This window comes from Silurus aristotelis, assembly GCF_946808225.1.
Source record: "Silurus aristotelis genome assembly, chromosome: 20".
Lineage (NCBI taxonomy): Eukaryota > Metazoa > Chordata > Actinopteri > Siluriformes > Siluridae > Silurus > Silurus aristotelis.
In genome coordinates, this window is record NC_139593.1 from 12,942,190 (window position 1) to 12,964,085 (window position 21,896).

Below are 21,896 nucleotides of genomic sequence, written 5' to 3' on the forward strand. Positions count from 1 at the left end.
ATTGTTCTCATTGTTCTTGCAGAACAAGGACAGATTAATATATATATATATATATATATATATATACAGTGAGGAAAATAAGTATTTGAACACCCTGCTATTTTGCAAGTTCTCCCACTTAGAAATCATGGAGGGGTCTGAAATTGTCATCGTAGGTGCATGTCCACTGTGAGAGACATAATCTAAAAAAAAATATCCAGAAATCACAATGTATGATTTTTTAACAATTTATTTGTATGATACAGCTGCAAATAAGTATTTGAACACCTGAGAAAGTCAATGTTAATATTTGGTACAGTAGCCTTTGTTTGCAATTACAGAGGTCAAACGTTTCCTGTAGTTTTTCACCAGGTTTGCACACACTGTAGGAGGGATTTTGGCCCACTCCTCCACACAGATCTTCTCTAGATCAGTCAGGGTTCTGACCTGTCGCTGAGAAACATGGAGTTTGAGCTCCCTCCAAAGATTCTCTATTGGGTTTAGGTCTGGAGACTGGCTAGGCCATGCCCGAACCTTGATATGCTTCTTACAGAGCCACTCCTTGGTTATCCTGGCTGTGTGCTTCAGGTCATTGTCATGTTGGAAGATCCAGCCTCGACCCATCTTCAATGCTCTAAATGAGGGAAGGAGGTTGTTCCCCAAAATCTCGCAATACATGGCCCCGGTCATCCTCTTCTTAATACAGTGCAGTCGCCCTGTCCCATGTGCAGAAAAACACCCCCAAAGCATGATGCTACCACCCCCATGCTTCACAGTAGGGATGGTGTTCTTGGGATGGTACTCATCATTCTTCTTCCTCCAAACACGTTTAGTGGAATTATGACCCAAAAGTTCTATTTTGGTCTCATCTGAGCACATGACTTTCTCCCATGACTCCTCTGGATCATCTAAATGGTCATTGACAAACTTAAAACGTGCCTGGACATGTGCTGGTTTAAGCAGGGGAACCTTCCGTGCCATGCATGATTTCAAACCATGACGTCTTAGTGTATTACCAACAGTAACCTTGGAAACAGTGGTCCCAGCTCTTTTCAGGTCATTGACCAGCTCCTCCCGTGTAGTTCTGGGCTGATTTCTCACCTTCCTTAGGATCATTGAGACCCCACGAGGTGAGATCTTGCATGGAGCCCCAGTCCGAGGGAGATTGATAGTCATGTTTAGCTTCTTCCATTTTCTAATGATTGCTCCAACAGTGGACCTTTTTTCACCAAGCTGCTTGGCAATTTCCCCGTAGCCCTTTCCAGCCTTGTGGAGGTGTACAATTTTGTCTCCAGTGTCTTTGGACAGCTCTTTGGTCTTGGCCATGTTAGTAGTTGGATTCTTACTGATTGTATGGGGTGGACAGGTGTCTTTATGCAGCTAACGACCTCAAACAGGTGCATCTAATTTAGAATAATAAATGTAGTGGAGGTGGACATTTTAAAGGCAGACTAACAGGTCTTTGAGGGTCAGAATTCTAGCTGATAGACAGGTGTTCAAATACTTATTTGCAGCTGTATCATACAAATTAATAGTTTAAAAATCATATATTGTGATTTCTGGATTTTTTTTTTTAGATTATGTCTCTCACAGTGGACATGCACCTACGATGACAATTTCAGACCACTCCATGATTTCTAAGTGGGAGAACTTGCAAAATAGCAGGGTGTTCAAATACTTATTTTCCTCACTGTATATATATATATATATATATATATATATATATATATATATATATATATATAAAAATCTCTCTCTCATATATATATATATATATATATATATATATATATATATATATATATATATATCTCTATATATCTCTATATATCTCTCTATTGTTCATCCCTAAAGGCCGGATTTTTGACTGGTTCTTAAATTTTATTGTGAGCTGCTAAAGCTAATAAAACGGGTGTTGTACAAGTAGTGAGTTGAACTATTGATTTTTCAATCCGAATGGCCCTTGAGTCAATAGTAATAGAGCACAATGTACTGGTAGGCACTAAAGTAACTAGATTTGCAAAATAGTAAAATCTCTTTGAACTCTGCTCTTGATCTAATTCTGCACAAGCTATTTTAAGTGCAAAATGCAAAGTTCATCACAGGATTCAGTGGAGAAATTGTTATCTTGGGGAAGACTAGTTAACCCTTGAAAAAAAAAAAGTCAAAAGCAGCAACATCTCATACGGTCAAATGAATATTTTATCGGGCATTAATATTGCAGAAAGTGTCCATGGGCTTGTGCCTCAGTGGGGGTCTGATGATGTATGATGACCACCATAATGACGACAGTTCAAAAGTATGAAATTAAAATGTAACCATATTCAACAAAACAGAATCGATTCAGAAATTACCATCAGTAACATATCAGGTAACATCAGAAACTAAGTCTATTAGTCTCTTGGTTTGGGTCACAGGCTACACTAGTATGTACATTGAGGGTTTAAGGGTGCTAGGGTGGTTCATTCTTCCCAGAAGGAAAAGGGGGAAGTCTTTTGGAATTGTATAAACCCTGGTAAATGAAGGAAAAATAATTCTATATCATAGTACAGGGAGCTTAGAACTCGATATTATGCAAAGAAATTTAAGGATAAAACATTGAGGGCATTCTGCTGGCATGGTAAGGGTCAACTACAAATTCCTACGAGGATATAGTGACTGACTGGAGTGGTCTCAAGTGTAGACTACACCTAGACCATTCGCAAAATGTGATCTTTTTGATTTTAACTGCAAAACTTCAGTTCTGTGGGCAGATATGTCTTTGTTCAGACTTGTTCAAGCTAGCGTGAATCCTCTGATAACCGATAATCACTCTTCAGCCACTAATCACTCTTTATATATGTGGTTAGACGATGAGCATCCTATCATACCCCAAACAGCGAACCTTCAGTTCTAACCACTGCCTTCAACTCTGGTCCTTCAACATGAATCTGAGGCTACATTGGGCACAGGCTCACAAACGTTTAAAAAATTGGTCTTTGACTGCTCCGAACAAGTACACAGCTGCTCCTAGTACAGTAGCCAATACGTGACTACATCTGCATGCTGTAAATAAACACGTTTTCTCTCTTCGCCATAGGCAATTCATGTTTTTCCCCTCAGAAGCAGCTTACACTCACCATCTGGTGTGTCCTCATCTTACTCCATATCCAAACAATTAGCCAGCTGTGTAAGCATTAGGTACGCATTGTTTATCATCATTAAAAATAACAGCTGTTTATATTCCAACTGTTATTTTTGATGTTTATTATAAATATATTGCGATGACGCATGTTTAATGATTATCCGTCCCAAATCTGTTTTATTTGCTTTATTTACTAAAATAAATTATGAATTTAGTGGAAGCTAATTGTGCAATAATATTAAAAAGTGAGCAATCTTCCAAACTGTTCATGTCACACTGGAAAACTTGTTACTGTTCTATTTACTATAAATAAACACAACCGTTTAGCACCAAAGTGACAAACTCGAACCTGTTTGATTACTGAAACTGTTACACAACTGAAACCTAAACGGTTGTGCATTACAGCCTCTGCACAATTTTTCATTCCAATTTTTCAAAATAATTCTTTTCGAGGACAAACTTCAGCTGACATTTTATTGTTTAGCGAATTAAGCGGAGAACGGCATTTATTTATATCATTTATTTCATTGCTTTTTCAAAAGGTGCATCCAGTATCATCATCATCCAGCTGTGATGATAAAATTCATCTACCGTAATTTCTGGACTATTAAGCGCACCCATATATAAGCCGCTGAATTTGACAGATTTTTATTTTGAACATAAATAAGCCGCACCTGTCTATAAGCCGTGTCTACACTGAAACTTATGAACTTTACACAGGCTTTAACGAAAGACAGTGTCTTTTACATGGTGTAACAGGTAAAATATGTTGTGGCTCCTATAAGAGCATTTTGGGAATAGCCTGCCGCCTTTTTCCGGTATTACTGCTGTGTGCAAGGCCGAGGAATATGTCCTCATTATTTTCTGATGCTCATTTCTAAGTTTCTTTGAAACAAAAAAAAAAGTTTTGGAAACCTGTCCGTGCTTATATGATTTCTGTTGCAACTGGAGTTAGTGAGTGAACAGCAGGTCAAACCGTCAGAGGAACCTCATCCAAATTTATGATGCGGTGCAGCCCGGTTCAGTTCCGCAGTTTTATTGGTCTAATGTTATGGGTCTCAGTTTTTTGGCTTTGAAACCCCAGGAAAAATCCATAAATAAGAAACTTCGTTGTTTAAGCCGCGGGGTTCAAAGCGTGGGGAAAAAAAGTAGCGGCTTATAGTCCGGAACATACGGTAATTGATTTAAATGCTGGCTATTCGTAAACAGATATCAACTTTGAAATAGAAATAATGCTAGAATCTTTAAGACGCAAGGCAGTAGAAGCTGATGATCGATAATAATGCGTTAAGAATTGAAATTTAAGTCTCATGAATAAATCAAATGTCGAAAATGTGATGTCTCCCAATCTTGATTGTAAATACTTACTTAAAAGAGTGAACTGGAGAAACAAGACCACACATTGGTGATGAATAAAATGCATGCGCTGAAATGCATATAGGTACTTGCACTACAGAAATCCAAGTCCATCCATTTTTGAATGTTCTGGCGAGGTCTCTAAGTTTAGTCCCCAAGTTTAGTCTCCAAACGATGTAAATGCAATTTTAACCACCTGATCTAGAGTGAAGAGGAAACAGTTTCCACTGTGGCAGTGATCAGGCATGACCTGCACCTACCTGGTCAAAGAGTTGTTTGCCTGTGGTGTTGGGCTGGATGGCGAACTCCAGCTCGGCGTCCATCGTAGTCACCCGTACATTAATCTGAAAAATAAAGACCGATCATCTTTAATGACAGAACACAAATATAAATCACGGGTACTCTCAAATCAGGATGTTATTGGCATCACTATGATGAATAATGTTCACTTTATAAAATCATGCAAACATTAGTGAGGACTCTGAATGATTCCTTCACCCTTTCCTGCCAAGCGCCAAAGTTCCTATTCCTAATGACTATTCATGAATAAACGTTTGGCCAAGAATAACTCAAATGTGCACATTCGGTGTTCAGTCGAATGAACGGCGATGGCAAAAAAACATTTTATCAATTAGTTGGTGTGTGTGTGTGTGTGTGTGTGTGTGTGTGTGTGTGTTATTCCAGGTCACAGGACCAACATATTACACCATCATGATCAACTGGCCATTAAATTACATCAGAACCACAGTTTGTGTGTGTGTGTGTGTGTGTGTGTGTGTGTGTGTGTGTGTTGTACTACTCTCCCAAAGACAAAGACTTAAGCCTGGTGTAAACATTCAGGATGCGTTCACATATGCCGTCTTTAGTCTGTCTGAAGTCGAACCCTAGTGTGATATTTCTCGCAAACTAGCGACCTCTATTCGTTTGTAGTGATTCAACAGAGAATCGTGGTGAGTGAAGGAAACGTGCCACATATTATAGGAAATGGACATTTTTATTGTGGATGTGAAACCCCGCTGTGATAGAAGACATTTCTGCAAATACACAATAGGAATAGCAAAATTGTTTGGACAAATTGTTTTCCTAAAAAAAAATAAAAAAATAAAAAAAATTAAAAAATAAATAATAATACCCTTAATACACATACATACACACACACACACACACACACACGTTGAGTCATGACCTGGCCGACCCAGGAGTCTTAAAGGATGGTGATCAGTATAGGTAAGCATCCAGTCATTTGTTAATAATTAAACAAATCACAGTGCATCGTTTTCTGTGGTAATTTACACTGCCGTAATGTATAAAATATACAGTATATATGAATGTGACAGGGGCCGTGCAGGTTAGCGAATGGAGGGAGGAGAGGGACGAAAAAATCACTTAATCGGTGTGCTCTGTTTCAGTGTGCGGTGACACCGAAACACCAAAAAATACTAACAACGAGACGTCTGAACTCTGTGGACTGCTGGCGAGAGAAAGGCATTTCACATGGCGGATATACTGCAAATATACACTGCTACGTTCAGGGGCCAGTAAATGAGTCTTTAATTAAATTCAGCTTTAGCCATGAACACAGTTTTCACATCTCTACTACATGACCTACTGCTTATTTTGCAATTATTCCTTGGCCTGCTTTTCATTTTCCTACGAACAATTTTCACAATAAAGTCGAGCCCGATGCTTAAAACGGTCGCAATTTGGACAACGTGCCGGAAAAAAAGCGCACGCGGCCCCTGAAGCGAATCGAGCACGTGAGCCTGCTGACAAAATAAGTGTTTCCAATTCTATCAATCCTAGACATGGACAAGACGGTTTCACATGTACAGGGGGGGAAAAAAAGAAGAAAAAAAAAAAAAGGACAAGCACTTATTTTCATAATGCCACAATGGGGGAGGGGGTCCGTGTGCCATCCACACCGCGATGTCCGTTTGGCTCCGGAGGTCACGAACAGTATGTCGACATGAGTGTGTTACACGTGGCACGTCCGTGTGCGCGCACCCAAACGTGAGCGAAACAGAAAAATGAAAACGCTGTTCGGGTCATGCCGAGTGTCCAGCTGAGAGAAACCCCCCACGCACACATTTCTTCTGCTCCCTCAGCACTCTGAAAGAGCAAGTGTGTTCACTCTGCGAAGGCGTAGCGGATGGCGGAGCTCGGTGATTGGCTGTTGCTGGCCCTTGCGACCTGCCGTGTGGCCTAATGAAGGAGGGTCGACCTAGAGGGCACTCTTTATCCCTTTGTGTGCGCGTACGTGTCTCGTACGTCACCGTCTGGTGCCGAATTACAGGCTTTACGCATGTGCATGAGACGGCTACCGCTACTTATCACTCTCCCTCTCACGCATGCACACACTCTCGCTCACTCCACACACACACACACACACACACACGAAAGGTGATCCAGGGAGCCGTCCTGTTGGGATCAAGTTACTTCAGTCTCCTGTATCCCTGTGCCAGGCCTTCCTTTAACCCTCTGTTTAACTCACTGCCACATGAAGCGCCGGCCCACGCCGCATTCACTCGAGCGCCCGCGGTGTCTTTCCTCTTCTCTATCGCACGCCAGAAACTCTGTAGACCTCGCTATAATGCTCATCACTACTTCAGATGCACCTTTCACCAATAAAAAAAATGGGGCACTGGCTTTTATCATCACTCCACCAAATATCGAAAACATGTACAGCGCTCTTTCCTGAATTTATTACACAAATTGATCCGCATTTAACTTTTAGTATCAGTCAGAATTGAAACCCGGTTGAATTTGTGATCTCGAGTATAGAAGTATGGCACCGTGCTCTTCTTGACCTTCAGCTTCCTTTATCAGATACATGTTGATAAAAAGGCAGCTTCGTTGTAAAATAACAAGAGCTGACCTTCAAATGTCCTCCAGTGTAGGAGTTAAAATGTGAAGAGAGAGAGAGAGAGAGAGAGAGAGAGAGAGAGAGAGAGAGAGAGAGAGAGAGAGAGAGAGAGAGAGAGAGAGAGAAAGAATCCATCCCTCTCACCCACAGAACACAACCGATTTTGCTCGATGGATTTTCAACTTAATTTACACTCAACATCTTAAGCTTTTACGCCACTCAGACTGAGTTGAAGTTTTTCCCGTTTGGGGAGACTTTAACTTCACTACATTTCAAAGTCAAGTCAAATCTCTCACTTTTCACTTAACTACATTTCCGTCGTTTTCAACTTGTTTTGATTGACACTTGGTGGTGTCTACTCAGCACGAACACGCACAGTTCAGCGTCAGTCCAACAGCAAGCAGAACATTTTGAGAGGAATAAATAAGGGAAGAAACTCCTGCCTGACTCGCCACAGCACACGTGAACTTTTTTGTGCGATTTTTGTGAAGTAGTTGGGCTCACGATAATTTTTTAGATGTCAATCAGTGTTTGATTTATTAATATGATTCTATTAATAGATTGGTGTTTTTAAAGAGCAACATTAGTCTTTGCTTAAGAAACGGTCTTGTGATAAAAATGCTAGTAGGAACATTATAGCCATAATAAATCATAGTACTTTAGATACTTAAGTACATTTTAAGGCGAATACTTTCTACTTTTACTGGAGTCATTTTACCTACTTTTACTTAAGTACATGCTTTGGGTACTTCGTCCTTCACTGGGTTTTAATACATGAAAATCAGAGTCATTCTGATCTTTGATTACAATGCGAACAAACCGTGAAATGTCCTTTATCACAGATACCATAATCGCAGAGAAATGCTCTTTTTCCCATTTTGTTATGAGGTTGGGTTTGGGGCACAGGGTCGGCTATACTATTCTGGCCGAGCAGCAGAGAGGTTTTAAGAGTCTGGTGCCCTTAAAAAAAAAAAAAAAAACTTCTCATTTCACTGTATACTGCTATATATATATATATATATATAAAAATAAATAAAAAAAAATGGCAGCTTGGCATTGCAGGGGCTTGAACCCTTGACCTTCTGATCTGAATAAGCCAGAACCCTAACCATAGCGTTATAGTCTGTATCACTTCATCAAGTACACTCGCAAGACTGAAATAAACACAACAGATACTCTACACTGTAAATTACAATCACATGACAATCATCAGCTACAATTTCATAATGGTGACAGACCTGTGAACAATTAGACATGCTCACACTGACAAAGTTTACTTACTGAGCACAAGTGTGTGTGTGTGTGTGTGTGTGTGTGTGTGTGTGTGTGTGTGTGTGTGTGTGTGCTGAATTGCGCTGAATAATTAACAGCAAGACGGAAGGATTGCTCTCAGCCATAAACACACACACACACACACACACACACACACCCCTCCCTATACACATACCATTTAAAGCACACATTCTGACTGCAGTTACATAATGAGGAAGGTCACAAGTGGCAGGAAGAGGGTGCGTTTAAAAATAACCACTAAGAACAATCATTTCTCAATAACAAAGTACTCAAGTATAAAACTAAGTGGGAACCATTGGAATTATTCTCTTTTTGAAACCTCTGGACCTTTACATCCCTGTCTCAGTTTGATCGGTTTCATAACTCAGGAAGTGTTTATCGCAAGAGGTGCTGCAAAAAAACATCCAAAAACTCCCAAACACACTCACGACTTCATTGTGCAATCTTCAACATTTGGAATCGTCAGTGTTTTGTGCGCAATAAACGGTTTGGATCTAATTTTCGTGTTTCGGCGAACAAGCGAGTGAGCGAGAGCGAGTGCACTGCTAATCAGAGCGTCACAATCACTTCAAAACATCTGGAGAGAGAAAAAACGGGTTTGTTCGGTTACACGTTACTCGATCGTTGGCAAACATTTCCATCATCTTAAAAAAAAGTCTATGTGTGCTCAACAGCTGATTAGCATTTAGCCCCACCCACAATAAAAAAAAAAAATTTATAGCTCATGGGGAGCTGAAAATGACGACAAAATAGTGAAAGAGTGCCTCGTGATTATTACTGCAGCTATGCCAAAGATCCGTCAGCTACTACGGACTCTAATACGCGTGTATTGCTTTAATAAAGGTGCACAAACCCGAGCACTCTGGCAGGATTTACGTAATTACCATATCAGATCTTGCAAATTATTCCTAAACACAGGATTAAAATCATATACAAATGTTAGCCGATAAGTCTAAAAAAAAACTCAAATCATGTTCACCATCAAAAAACCTCAATCAGGGTGAAACCGGGGTGGTATCTTTAATTTCCACATATATATCATTTATGTATTTATTTAATTATTTGCAATAATTATTGTTCATTTAAAACGTTTTTTTTTTAGTGTCACAGTCAAGTTGGCCCAGGCTACTTAAATAAACTATGAGTTAATTATTAAACGAACCAGGAAAAATGTAAAAACGGTGTTTTCGTCCAAAAAACAAACACGTCCACACTTTCAATTTCAATCGTTTCCCAATAGTTGGTCATTCACACTGAAAATACGTCCCTGTCCTGCGCATGAGCAAAACGTGAGACGCTCTGATCTGTCTCATTGCCGCCTGCCGTTTGTTTACTTTCCGGGTCTTTGAAATGTCGCGACTATGACTTAAAATGCATTGTCCACATTGCGACGCTAAAATGGTGTCGTTGAGGACGGTAGGCCAAAATAGAGAGAAAAATATAGGTTTTCAAACAAAAACTTATTAGTGGGGACATGGTCTATAATAACCTCGGGTTGCCACACCCTCCAATTGGTAGTGAGCAGCTGACCCTTCCGACACACACACACACAAAGGTATAAGAGTGATGAGAGATGGGATTAATTGTTATTTCCGAGCCACTAGCTCTGAACCGCGCTCCCTTTATGTCGGGAGTGGAGCAGGCGTCCAGCAATCAGCCGTGAAATGGCTGGCCTTTTGTGTAGCCGCAAATGGGTGCACACAGCCTTGCGCGTGCTTCGAGCCAAAAACGCGCTCAAAGCCGAGCATCTTCGAGCCAGAGCAAACGAACAGCAAATGAATGCTGTGCTTGACCCGATCCGCTAATTCACGTCACACAAACGCAGAGTGGCGGTTTAGCTCGGATTTCGTAATGGGTATAAAATTATTTATGGGAAACGTCACAAAAACATAGTTCTGACCATCCTAGTAAATCACAAAAATCACTAATAATCGAAATAACTTCAATTAAATCAAAGATCCGAGCTATTTGAACTAAAAGACACCAGCGTAATTCACAAAGTCTTTTAGGTCACGTTTCCGTATGCTGTGTTTAGCTTTACTTCAGCGCCTTTATTGGCAGCCACGTTTGCGTGTGGGTGTGTGTTTTGACATCGGGGTATTTGTCGAGGGGTGGTGTTAGTGTACATATATAAGCAGCACTTCCTTTCTTGCGAGCTCTCTCCTCACTTAACCACCCTCTCTTAATTAAATGCGCGGCTGTCTTGTTTGTAAGCCGTTTACAGGAGATTTGCCAGGCTGGAGTGTCAGACGGACAGGCGGTGGGGTGGGGGGTTTTAGGGGGTTGTACACTGATTAAACCCTCTTAGACTTGGCAGCAAAAACACTAAGCCTTGACCATTCAGAAGACACTGGGTGGCTGAGAAACCACAGTAAAAAGTAGATGCCATTATACTTTAGAACTGAATCGTTTGCTGCGCTTATAGATACGTTTCTATTTTCCATGTAAGAGGTGGTGAAACATCGGCTCTCACAAGGGAAATGAGATCCAGTGACCGATTTGTTGCAACCGCGAGAATCTGTGGACCAAACCTACACTGTGCCCAAGGTTCAGGCTGGTGGTGGCTGAGTAATGCTCTAGGGAATGCGGTCCTTGCACACACTGAGCCTGTTAATATCAATTGTTCATATGCCATGGTCCATCTGAGCACTATTGATGACTACACCCAGCCCTTTAGGACCACATTTAGGACATATTGCATACTTATAATCGCACCAACAACATGTAACCATTTTATACCGTCTACTACATTTGGGATGAGCTAAAAATAAACAAAAATAAAAAGTAGAAAATGTAACTATACTGTATAACAATATAAGGATAAGAAATGATTCTCTCTCTCTCGCTCACACTCACACACTTATATATGAATGAGATAGAAAGAGTGATAGAGAGATAGAGAGATAGATACACACACACACACGAAAATTGATAATCGATAAAAATACGTTGTCCATGAATGCCGTTCTCAATTAGTAGGGCAACTAAACAATATCAGCATTCGTTAATGACGAATTTCGTTATCGATTTTAGCGATTATTTGTTGCAGTCTCAGTGTACATTTGCATAAGCATTTGCTGAGAACCCCCTAAAGTGACTAAAGATTTTATTGTTTACTCCGCAGCAAATTCATAGTCAACGAACGCCAATATTGATCAATTGGACTGCTCAAGTTACGGGTTAACACTTCACCTTTCGTACTCAAATGCAGCTGTGTGTCCCCGTATATATATATATATATATGGCCTCGATAACAGTATCACCGTATCACATATCGCAACCAGTGTATCGTGATGTGTATCGTATCGCCAGATTCCTGCCGATACACAGCCTAGTAATTAATAATAAATATAAAAGAAGCATACGATAACAAACACATTCCTGCTTTAGCTTCCCCCAAAATCTACTCTACTTTCGTTCCTTCCACACAGGATGTTGACCCAGACATCCCATCTGACACTTGCCTTTTACACTCCACTCCATGAAATGCAAACGAAAACAGGCACAACGCAATGCCATATTCAGACCCTTTCTTCCTGTGTGGTCTTTCAAGTCATAAATACCACCCTGAGGGCAAAGACGACAACACAGGACATCTCCTGCACCACCATCGCTGCCCTCAGAGCAGTTCGTGAGCAGATTTGATTGAGCGTTGAAGTGTGAAAGGGTCACACGAAAAATGGAATCGGTGAAGTGAAGAAAGAAATCGCTGGTGCAGTTGTAAAAGGAAGAAGTTACTACACTTTTTTTTTTTTTTTGCTAAGAGGAACTTTATTGTGGTTTACAATTCGGGGTTTAGCGCATTCACATTTCCCACTACATAATCCCCGTTTCGTTTTAATTCTTGAAACAAAAGAAAACATTTTTCAAAAAGCCTTTATTATACCTGGTCTGAATTTGCATTTGAATGCTATGTGGCTGTTTTCCAGTTCCTACTAATGGTCCTGCATGACCTTTACTGAAAACTGTCCCATTAACAAAGAGAGAAGAAGAAATAGTGTGTTCACGATTTCATATTACACCTACATAACATCAACTAAACACTTGTTTAAAAGCTAATCACAACGGCTGTGCATGTAACGCAGTGCCTTCAGCTCGAATAGGAGACGCACCACTCGCGATTAGCCTTCAGTGTTCGTCTGTGCCATAAGGTGAACGAGTCTACAACTTCAAAGAACAAGTGATAAAAAAAAAAAAAAAGTAAAAAAAAACGTTTAGTTCATTTTCTACTGGACGCGAATGAGCAAAGCATCGCAAAATCTCCGTAGCTTGTGTACAGGAAACAAAAATGAGTAGTAACCTCTCGACTCTTCTAGTGCAAATCGTTTGTTCTTTTTCTTCACGTGACTCCCATAGACATTTGTGCAGTGCATTACACAGGAAACAGAATCGACTACCGTATTTTACGGACTATAAACCGCTACTTTTTTCCCACGTTTTGAACCCCGCGGCTTAAACAACGAAGCGGCTAATTTATGAATTTTTCCTGGGTTTTTCCCGGTTTCACAAACTTCAAGCCAAAAAACTGAACCCCATAACATTAGACCAATAAACGCACCTCAACTGTGTTCTGAGCTGCACGGCTTCGGGAGAAAAAACTTTTTTTTTTTTACGCACGACGATGCCAAAAGATAAACTCCCGAGAGAAGTTGTTGTGAAAGGAAGGAGGATGACAATGAACAATGACTTCCTTGGTAGGCTACTGTTTAGATACAAGCCGTTGTAACGCGTTGAGTCTGGGTGAAGGGAGAGCTCGCTAACTCCAGTTGCTACAGAAATCATATAAGCACAGACAGGTTTCCAAAACTCGTGCTTTTTTATTTTTCTTGGCAACAGCGTTACGGGTTAGTCAAAGAAACTTAGAAATGAGCATCAGAAAATAATAAGGACATATTCCTCGGTCTTGCACACACATGCAGTAATACCGGAAAAATGCGGCGGCAGCCTATTCCCAAAATGCCGCTCTGCTCTTAAAGGAGCCACAACATATTTCACCCATTACACCGTGTAACAGACACTGTCTTTCGTTAAAGCCTGTGTAAAGTTAATTAGTTTAATTAATTAATAATTCGCTTATAGACAGGTGCGGCTTATTTATGTTTAAATAAAAAAAAAAATCTATATATTTGTGCGCTTTATAGTCTGGGAATTACGGTAGTTCATCTCATTTGGTCCTTTTGTCACGTGACTCCCTTATGCTATGAAGGTGATTAAAGGATTAAAAGAATGAAACAAACTAAATGACAAAAAAAAAAAAGGATTTGTTCGTTTCGATGAACGAGAGTCAAAAAACCATGTCACTAAAATTTTCCCTACACTTGAAGTACTGAGTGTGTACACACCACTTACTCATTACTGCAAGCAAACAAGTTGTCTTGTACCCAAACAACAAAAGAAATCACCATGCTCAATGTCAAACAGGCAATATCCCCCCTCCACACTTATTTGATCAGCTGGCTTTTCAAACCCACCAGCCACCTCTCCCAATCACACATCTTACCACCAACCGGAGAGCAATCAAGACATGTGAAGCTAACTTGCACCTCTTTATGCTTCACTTGAAGGAAAGCCCACATACACGAGTTTGCATATAATCGAGATTTGTTAATGTCGCTGTGGAGAGAAATTGAAAGATCCCTCCCGAGCAGAGAGAAGTGCAAATTTCAGTTCCTCGTCTCCAGACATTGGAAGGCCGCGGCATTGACAGGAATCTCAACACAGACAATGCAAGAGTGATAAGGAAAAGAATGAACAAAATAAAATCGTGAACTAATGCTCTAGCCACCTGTGGAAAGTAAGTAACTAGTCATGAAATGTAGCATGACGTAGATGCTCATTAGCTGCCTTAAGCATGTCAAACTGACGCCAAAGAACTAGCTCTGAAAAAAAGCCCACTGTTGCGTCTAGAACACACCAGACAGACTCCAGCAGGTGGCAGTAGTCTGTATTCTGCATCCAAACAGGGAAACCGAATGAGCGATAACTGACTATATAAAAGCAAGCAGCATTTACATCTGCAGACAGAAAATCACAACAGATGTGTAGCTTTTTTTAATCATATCCAGTAAGTTGTAAATAGCACTGACATAGTTAGCCCTTGGTCGTCTTCTTGTGGATGAAGCATCAAAGAAAGGGATTAGAAGAAACCGCCCTAAAAGGGTGGAACTGTGTCTGTGTCGTTGTTTGCTTTCGTCAGTTCTTTTTTTTGTGTTGTTTTTTCGCGTGCTCATTCGCTAGGCTGAATAGCCAATCGGAATTCTCTCTCTCGGTGATCCGTCCGACCAGAGCCAACGATGCAAAACGCACTGGAAGAAAAACGCCGACCGAGGGTTCAAAAAACCGGTGTGTCCCGGGCTTTACGGATAGGTGAAAGGATAAGCAGCTGATGGGAGGTGCGACATGATGCGGACACAGCAGGACTTCAAGAAACTCTGTTTGCTTCTAGACATTATCAAAAGCAGGAAAACGTCAATTACTGGCCAGGTCTCGGCTCTTAGTGTGGTGCTTTCAGGTCCAACGAGATGGTTCACAACTGAACAAAATGTATTTTTTTAAACAAAAATTGTCAAAACAAATGTTGTATTATATTTTATAGAGATTTTTTTTTTAAGCATGGATGTGAACTTGCCATCAGCAATTATCATTAAAAAAAAACAATACAGGTGTTGATTCACATAAATTGCTGTTATTTTTTTTTCCCCCACAAACAAACAACCCAAAGTTTTGTTTTGTTTTTTTGAAAAAAAAAAATAATAATAATTATATATATATATATATATATATATATATATATATATATATATATATATATATATATAAATTTTTTTTTTTTTTGAAAAAATAAATAAATAAATAAAATTATATAATATATATATAAAAATCAATAAGAAAAATAATTGTCCGATTAATCAATTATCGAAATAATCATTAGTTGTGGCCCAAATTTTTATTGATTCTTAAGGCTATAAAAACTTGAGTTTGTGGAAATTGAAAGTCTATTTTTATTTTTTTTTACATTTTTTTTTAAACATGGGTAAGTCCCATGAGAGCATCTGATTCTTGGTTAACAGGAGTGAAACCTATTGTGGTCTTCTGTTGCTGGTTTAATGTGTTGTATGTTCTGCTTGCAAACTCGCTACAGGTATAAAGAGCGATTGAATTTGAGATGGTGACTTCTCTAGTTGTGTTCAAATAAAGCCATATTTAAGCTGGAATAAAAAAAAGCTATGTATATTTATCCAATGCTGTGCAGTCAGACTAAGCCAGTCAGGTTTATTTTCCACCGAGCGAGCATTTGTCACAATCAGTGACGTTTAAACGTTGCAAACCCTCAGGTTTATAAGTGAATTGATTTGCCTACAAAAGCAAGATTTCCTCATCAACAGCTCAGACATAATTGTGCGAACATGTGACTCTATCTATGTGAAGTTTAATCTCTGGCTTGAAGAACATTTTATCAAGTCACACACACAGCACAGACAGTACACGCTGTTACAAAACGTTCCCAAGGCAAAAGATATGCGTTTATTGTTTACAACTATTGGAATTAAGCTTGTTTGTGTTTTGTCTAAAGCGTCTGTCTTCAACTAGTGGTCAGCGACGGTACTGCAGTGTGTCCGCTTGTTAACGTTGAATAATTTTTTGTTTAAAACAATGATCAGATTAAAATTCTCTATAAATTAAAGCTGCAGTTCATGTAAATGTATAATAGTCCACCTGACTATTATAAAATGTATGAAGCTGCGAATCAATTCAAATAAAATTCTGAAGTACTTAAGTCATTTTAATTGCAAAATGAGTTATTATACAAAATCTTTTAAAAGATTTGAAAATACATGGAAATAAAAACGGACAAATGATGCATGTACAACGACAACATGGTTCTAATCGTCTTTACATAATACAACTAGCGTAATATCTTTGGTTTCTATTAATATCGGTGGCTGTGTTTGACACATATTGTATCGGGGGTCCTAAGGGGTCCTTGACCTGAGAAAGGCTGAAGACCCTTCTCTAAAGGATCTCTTTTATTCACTGAATCTGTAAATGGTTTCTTCCTTCTACCATGAAGCCACAATTGTAATCATAACAGTTATAAAAAAATAAAAAATTTTAATGGCCTTTTTTTTTTTCTTAATTTTTTTTTTTATTCTTTAAAAAAAAATTAAGGAGAAAAAAAAAAAAAATAAAAAAAATAAAAATAAAAAGGCCATTCAAAAAAATTATAATCATTTTACAACAAAACAAAACGTACAATTCTGTGGTTTCACTAACTGTTTATCATTCTGGCTTTCCTTTATCGCTGTTTTTATCATCCAGTAGCACACAGGTTATCAATTACACATTGAAGCAATCAGTACTAACTCAAGAGTTATCAGGTGCAGTCAATATTAGTTTGAATTCTTTATCTTTATGGCCAGTAATCTCGTTCATAAACCACCCAAGCGATTTGTGTGAGTACACGTCCCATACTGCTAAAGTCAATGAACTTCCCCTGCCTGGATCTCTGTTAATGCATGCTCCTCTTTAGTTCTATTAAAATGTCCACAACCTCTATGAGATGCTAAAAATATCTCCAGCCCAGATTTGTCCTCAAGTGACTTAGCCCAGCAAGTGCAAGTCCCACACAGGAATGTGAAATGTGAGAACACCTTTTGTTGTGGTAACAGCTGAGTCAGAACCAAGTGTGCTTAACTCATCAGAATGTTCAGATGAGTGTGGATATGGTGGTAGTAGGTCATCTAAAGGCTATCGAGATGCCCTTAAAAAAACAAAAAAAACTGACCTTTTACAGACATTGTGTAAGAAAATGATCAGCCATATACCACAGATCGAAAATGAGAAATACTATATTTACAAAAGTTTTGGGACACTTGAATTTTCCTGCCATATGTGGTTCTTCTCCAAACTGTTACCACAAAGCTGGAGACCCTCAGTTGAATGTCTTTAGATGCAGTATAATTTTCATTCACTTAAACTTGGAAACCCAAACCTGTTCCAGCATGGCAATACCCTTTTGCACAAAGTGAGCTCCATGAAGATATGGTTTTCATGCTTTGGAGAAGAAGATCTCGAGTGGCCTGCTACAGAGATCTAATCCCTGATGAACACGTTTGGGCTGAATTGGAACACTGACTGCACCCCAGGCCTCCTCATCTAACCTACATCAGTACCTGCCTTTCATAATACCCTTGTGGCTGATGAACACAAAATGTTTACAAGCACACTCCAAAATCTAGTGGAACATCTTCCCAGAAGCGTGGAGGGAGTTAAAAGAGCAAATTGTGACTGTGAAATGCTATCTTAGGTATCTTATGACCAGGTGTCCGCAAAGTTTTGGTGATATGATGTATAAAACGATCCATGTAAACTACATGGAAAAACACGCACAAGTTCTAAAAGATGTTAAAACGCAGTTCAGAATAATGGTAGGAAAGTTTGTGTGTGCAGACCAGCTTTGGTTTTGATTCCATTCCAACATCTGGGTTCGTTTACCAATATGAAGGACGATACATCCGAAATCAAATTCATAAATCAGCCTGATGTCATTAAGCATAAAACGTTTCCTGGTAGGATGATACTTCCTCAATCTGGCGAACCAGACTCAACAATAATCAAACTCTGTTCTCTTTAATCATGTGATACACACTAAATAAACTACCTTTTTTTGTTTGTTTTGTTTAAATAAAGAATAAGTGCTTATGTCATCCAGGCAATACATTTTAAAAAAAGATTACAGGCCCTCTGATCGACAACCAACACGTCCTGCACAAAACACATTTCTCACTCGTTGTCAAAACACTCATCATTTAGGGGGTGTGGGGTTTTTTTGTGCTGGAGAAAAAAAAAAAAAAGATATTTTGCTTCCGCAAATTTTTGGGACTTACCGGTTTCGGCATCTTTGCCTCCTCCCTTGCCGCTTACTCGGGGTGGAGGGAAAGGGAAAACTCGTCCTCTGTTACAGGACGACCCAAATGTTTTTGGCGCAGGCCCTGGAAGAGAGAAAAAAAAATTAAGAAAAAAAGAAAAATGAGCCATCTCACAATCCAAGGACGCTGCATCATACATAAACTAATCACTGTTTGAACCTTGAGCTCAAATTACTGCCTAAATGTAGTTTCACACTTTTCCCCGATTTCCTCCCGCCTCTTCAAAACATGCCGGCAGATAGACGTGCTATAATGAACAGCCCGAAGACGGGAATGTGTGCGAGATGCCATGCGACAGAATGCCATTCCGTCCTGGGTGTGTCTGCCTCGCATCAAGCGTTCCTGGGAAACTTCTTACTCACCATGACCACGATTAAATTCTTACTGAATGAACGAATTAAAAACGTATACACATTACTACAACTATTAGGTATATTTGTGTAAAAAAAAAAAAAAAAAAAAAAAATGGCGCATTTACCACATGATGTCACTTCTGTTTCTTTATCGGTAAAACTCTTCCACTGTACTATTTGTTATCTATAGGTGATATCAGAAGCTAGAAACTAATCTAAGTTTGTACAACGTTATAATTCCGTCGTCTCTAAACACGATATCCAGGGTCGTTTGATCCAAAACATGCTGCAAGAACCAACAAAGTAAACAAGAGTCTAGAGTTTTGAGGTAGTGTGTAGGCAATTTTATAGCAGAAATTGTTGTGTTAGAAGCAGGAAAAAATGGGCAAGCTCCAGTAGCTCAAATTGAAGAAGTCAATGCTGTTGCTGCTCGACGGTTCAGGACTGTTTGGGCAGCAGAAGGTGGGCCGACAATATTAAACAGGTGGTCATGTTATGCCTGAACGGTGTATATGATTTTAAATAAACAATTAGCGCGCGACAACTTTAAACCCCTCAGGAACAAATGTGGAAACGAGTCAGGTTGACAGAACAGCCAGAAGAGAAACTTCTTGATTTTAAAAAGGAGCGGTTGTATGATGATGTTTGCTGCTAGTTAGCGTTAGCGGGAGAACGAGGGTCGGACGAGTCGTACAGTATTTCATGATGGCAATTGAGATCCTACAGTGTGACGTGGGGATCTTTTCTGTTCAGTCTGACCAGCAAAAGACGATTAAAAATCGCAGTGTTTAGTTTAGTTTATCCCTAATGAGCGAGCCGGTGGTGACTGTGGCAAGGAAAAACCTTCAGAGATGGCATGAGAAAGTAACCTCGAGAGGAACCAGACTCAAAAAGGATCCCAGCCTCATCCGGGTGGCACCGAATGTCCATTCTTTACAGTTTTCATGGTTGCATGATAGGCGTAAACATAATAGGAAAAAAAGTCATGTCCAGACAAGTCGAAAAGAAGCAATTCCCTGGACTATAGAAATGCAGTAGGAGATAGGAGACTACTATTTTCCACTTAGTAGGTCATATTCATTTGGCTTGTACGATTCAACACCTGGAAACAAACCACATTGTTTACAAGCCATTTTCATTTTTTTTGTCTAGGAACATTACTAGATGGTGTCTGTTGCAATGCTGAGATTTAGGGGACCAAAAACCTCAAGAAGGAAAGAACTTTTGGCGAATAGTGAATATGGACAACGCTAGAACAATGGAACGATAATAAAACATAGGATGAATCCCTCTGGATGGGCAGTACATCAAATCTAGACATTCAACATATGGGTTCCTTTAACAATGAGCCCATAAATATACACTGATGACGTTAACGTGCCATCACTGACGATGACCCAGATTACACTAGGAATAAAATAACTGCCTTGTGTGGGAGAAAAGATTTACAGATTTTCATGACTATGTTGTATCTGAGCTGTTTATGGGTCTTTAGGAAATTTCGGAATAGTAATAAACTAATAAAATTACCTCGAACCTGAAATCGGTATATAAACAAGTTCCAAATGAGCAACAATCTCAAATCATGCATTAGTTCCTTGTTCCTGCTTCTTTCCTCACCATCTGCACAAACAACCTTCCTGCTGCAAAGAAGAATCTCACCTCAATACGGCAGAGATTTGCACTTCTCAGAACTCTTCCATCTACTGCAGTACTCTTGCAATTTCCTTATCCACTTTCATCACCACTCCTTTTTACAGTCTATTTAGTATAAACATGCTATTTTTCTGCGCTTACACAGTAATTGTTAAAATCCCAATACTCAGAATCGGATTCTCTCTCGTCTCCGGTTCCTCTGCAGGTTATCTCGGGAGATTTTTTTCCTTTTGCCACAGTCTCCTCTGGTTTGTTCATTAGGGATTAGGCACAGATTTCTGTTTCGCTGCTTTGCCCGTCTCTGAATTAAACTGATGTGTAAAGCAGACAGACTGCATGAGGGAGAGAAAATCGTTGGGGATTTCTCCAGCTGAGAACATAAAGCATGAAGTGCCTTTGTTAAAGGGTGATAATGGACATGTTTTGGGAGATCACGCCGAGACGCTTTCCATGCAACGCGTGAATCAAGTTGATTCGAATGGTTTTTGTGCATCTTTCATAAACAAACACTGTTTCAGCTCGAGAACAGTTTCAGATTTTAAATGCAAATCTATTGGATACATGCAAATTTCAAAGGCTAACTGTATTAATCAGCATTTAATTCAGCCAAACACCACATGTTAAAAGACATTTGGTTCGATTAAGCACACAGGAATGAATGTAAAAACAGGGGGAGAAAATATGCGAAATAAAACAGGTGTCGAACAATGAAACTGATAATGACGATGGTTTTGTGTATTTTTGGTGGTTCCCAAACAGTAATAAAAGTGTCAACACGGCTCTGTTCGCTTAAAATACAGTTACAACAGAAAATCCTTAAAATTAGATTTAAAAAAAAGAATAATTTAAAGTTGTGTAATGGCATTTATTGGATGAACGTTTTCGGAAACACCAGACTTTTCCAGCCAAATGTTGTTCTTTCCCAAGCCGTTACCACAAAGTTGAATGTCCATAGACATGGTAACATTAAACTATCCCTTTTTTCTTAAACTACGAGGTCCAAATCTGTTCCAGCATGGCAATGCCCCCCATACACAAAGCCTGCTCCATTAACATATGGTTTACATGGCTTATATTTCGGAAGATCTTAAATGGTTTTCTATAGAACTCGGACCTCAACCCTACTGATCACCACCTGGGATGAATTGGAAAACTGAATGCACCCCAGGCCTCCTCAACTCACCTACATCAGTACCGGACTTTACTAATGCCCTTGTGGCTGAATGAGCGCAAATCTTCACGAACACAAAATCTATTGGAACACTTTCTCAGAAGAGTGGAGGTTATAACAGCAAATGGGGACTAAAAGTGGAACAGAATGTTTAAAAAGCACGTGAATCTTG

At 39.4% G+C, this 21,896-nt stretch overlaps 1 protein-coding gene across 1 annotated transcript in view; it reads right to left on the reverse strand.

Moving 5' to 3' along the window:
• The window catches only part of LOC310715721 (radixin), a 49,295-nt gene that overhangs the window by 21,010 nt on the left and 6,389 nt on the right, over nt 1-21,896 (reverse strand). The window contains exons 2-3 of the mRNA XM_083522382.1: nt 18,503-18,607; nt 4,720-4,803 (exon numbers count right to left, since the gene is read on the reverse strand). Of these exons, the coding sequence (XP_083378508.1) occupies nt 4,720-4,803; nt 18,503-18,514 (96 nt within the window). The 5' untranslated portion in view covers nt 18,515-18,607. The remainder of the gene's footprint in view (nt 1-4,719; nt 4,804-18,502; nt 18,608-21,896) is intronic.